Consider the following 2,554-nt stretch of genomic DNA (forward strand, 5'->3'; position numbering starts at 1 on the left):
TAGCAAAGGGAAGAGAATTAAAATATTATTAATCAGGAAAACTATTATTGATTTTTCCCATTCTACATGAAAAACCTAGGCTCATAGAGGCTAAGAAACTTGCTCAACGTTACACAACCTCAATACAACAACTCTAAGTTGAGTGTCTGCCTGTGTCAGCTCTCCGCTAGGCACTGGAGAGCCAGCAGTGAACTGAGTCAATGAACACTGGACAGAGGACACCAGTTTAGGTCTGCTTATCCCCCAAACCTGGACTCTTTTGTTGCTGAGGCATTCGAAGTGCCTTAGAAGGGAACCACTAGGGATTCTCAAGGGTTTAGAGTAGTTAACTGTACTTGAGTCCAGGTTAGGATGTCTGTCTCTTTGATCCTAAACATTAGCATGACACCTTGAACAGAGTAAATTTTCAGAACATGTTTGATGAGGGAATGAGCCTTAGAATGAGGACGGAGATGTCTGTAAATTTTGTTGGTGGCTGATTTGCCAGTATCTGAGACAGTGTCAGTCACAAGTCTTAATTAATGTTTGCTGATGGACTGACTGAATGAATAAAGACCAAGGCAAATAATGAAGAGGGTTCTTATTCTTAGATGGTGTTATAACTTTCTCAGTCTAATGATTTTAGATCTACTTTTGGTTGTAAATCTTTTGTTTTGATAAAGCAACAATTGCTTCGGCCTCTCTTCTGCAATGCTTTGTGCCCACGGTCACAGCTGCGTTGCATCAGCAGTCCTCTGTGCAGACGTCCAACATATCCACACCAGGGCGATGTGTGGTTACACTTGCAGCTAGTTCCGTTTTCTGTATTCCTCTTTTTTTCTTCCCATTGTTTGGCTGGGCATTTTTATGCAGGTGGAAATCAGATTACAGGAGGGTCAGCCTTGAAAAGATGCTACAAAGGTGTCTTAAACCAGAAGGGAAAGGAAGAAGGCAGGGGCTATCCTATCATTTGCCTCGGTTACGAGGATGACTGTGTAAATATGAGCCTCAGGTTCTTTATAGAACAACTTGTCTAGTGACACATCCTCTTCAACTTCTGCACCCTTGAGTTGCTTGGCTGTAGCACTCGTGTCGGTTAGGTCTGCTCGGGAATAGCTCTTTTCTAAATAAAACAAAATCCATGATCTGCAAAGTTTATCAGCAGATGGCGAGAAGGAGCTGCATTCAGGGTAGGGACCTGATGAGGTTCACAGGCTCTGCCCCATTCCATTCCTTGTCCTGAGTGAATCAGTGTTTTAATTCCAGCACAACTTCACAGGCTCTGTCTAGCCTCCCCCAAGCTCCCAGCCTGTCTCCCTGTGGCATTGGCTGGAAGTGTGAAAAGCAAAGACGAGGATCCCAGAGAAGCACAGTTCAATGCAGTAGTATATTTTACAGTAGATTATTTAAACACCTTTAGTGGTCTTCTTTTCTTTAAAAAGTGGTCATTCTTCTGATTATAAAAATAATAAAAGGTCATTATAAACAGTTAAGAAATACCAAAAAGTAGAAAGAAAATAAAAATAACTAATCTCACCAATCACAAACTGCATATTTCCTTTAAGATTTTTTAAACACATCTTTTTATTTTACACTGTTGAGATCACTATATATATAAAAATGTATATATAATGCTTTTTAAAAAAAATTTATGTACTTACCTCCCCTTTCCTTTTTTTCTCTCTCTCTGACATAAGTTCAGCCCTTCTTTTAGCAATCATATCTTCCTGTTAAAGAAAGAGACACTTAAAAATTTTAATGGAGAATGGTAACACTTACTATGTATTAATGTATTTTTCTCCAAAGTGGAAATATTAATAATATTTGGGTGGAAGGATGGCAAACTTTGCAGGAAAGGACGTGATGATGGTATTTATGTTGCTTGCATCTTCGTGCCTCTGAACCTCTTGATTAGCTATTTCTCTCCAGTGCATAAACAGTGCTTGGAGCCAGTCCCTTTTTCCACAAACTTTATAATTTCTTTTCAAAATTTATTACTGGTTTGTTTGTTTTTGGTGGCAGGAAATAGGGAAATACTTGGAGGTCATTTGTTGAAAATGTTTGGTAATCTTTTATCATACTGTTAAAATCAATAACCTAGCAAACCTAAAAATACATATGTCCATATGAGGAAAGCATGTGTGCTTGGGGTCTCAGCACAGACACGGTGTGCAGACAGCCAGTCTTTCCAGGGTCCTCTAAATCTAATGCAATGGATCCTTTGCCATGTCTCCCGGGTTTGCATGAAAACTCATCAGCTCCCTCGAGGTTTTGGGCCTTGTTGGCTGAAGACCCTGCAAACTGGAGTCCCTTTATACTTAAATGCTGGGAGTCCCTTAAATAGTGAGAGAATAGAGCAGTGTCTGAGGACATGCTCTGGGGCTCTGGTCTGGGCCAGCAGGACCTTGGTGCTTTCATCTGGTAATTGTTGAGTACATATTCTTGAGGACTTACACCTTGTAGGCACTCAAGAAATATTTGTAGATAGAATTATAAAACTGAATTAAATCAAATTCATTTAGTTTATGAGCCCCCGTTGAGATTCTATAGCTCTTAGAGAATGAGAATTTACAAA

At 39.7% G+C, this 2,554-nt stretch overlaps 1 protein-coding gene across 1 annotated transcript in view; it reads right to left on the reverse strand.

The window, feature by feature from the left end:
* AK9 (adenylate kinase 9) overlaps positions 1-2,554 on the reverse strand; it is a 149,542-nt gene that overhangs the window by 23,476 nt on the left and 123,512 nt on the right. Inside the window, exon 23 of the mRNA XM_012651132.1 lies at positions 1,641-1,706. Within this exon, the coding sequence (XP_012506586.1) occupies positions 1,641-1,706 (66 nt within the window). The remainder of the gene's footprint in view (positions 1-1,640; positions 1,707-2,554) is intronic.

The sequence above is a fragment of the Propithecus coquereli genome, unplaced genomic scaffold, assembly GCF_000956105.1.
Source record: "Propithecus coquereli isolate 6110/MARCELLA unplaced genomic scaffold, Pcoq_1.0 Scaffold35, whole genome shotgun sequence".
NCBI lineage: Eukaryota > Metazoa > Chordata > Mammalia > Primates > Indriidae > Propithecus > Propithecus coquereli.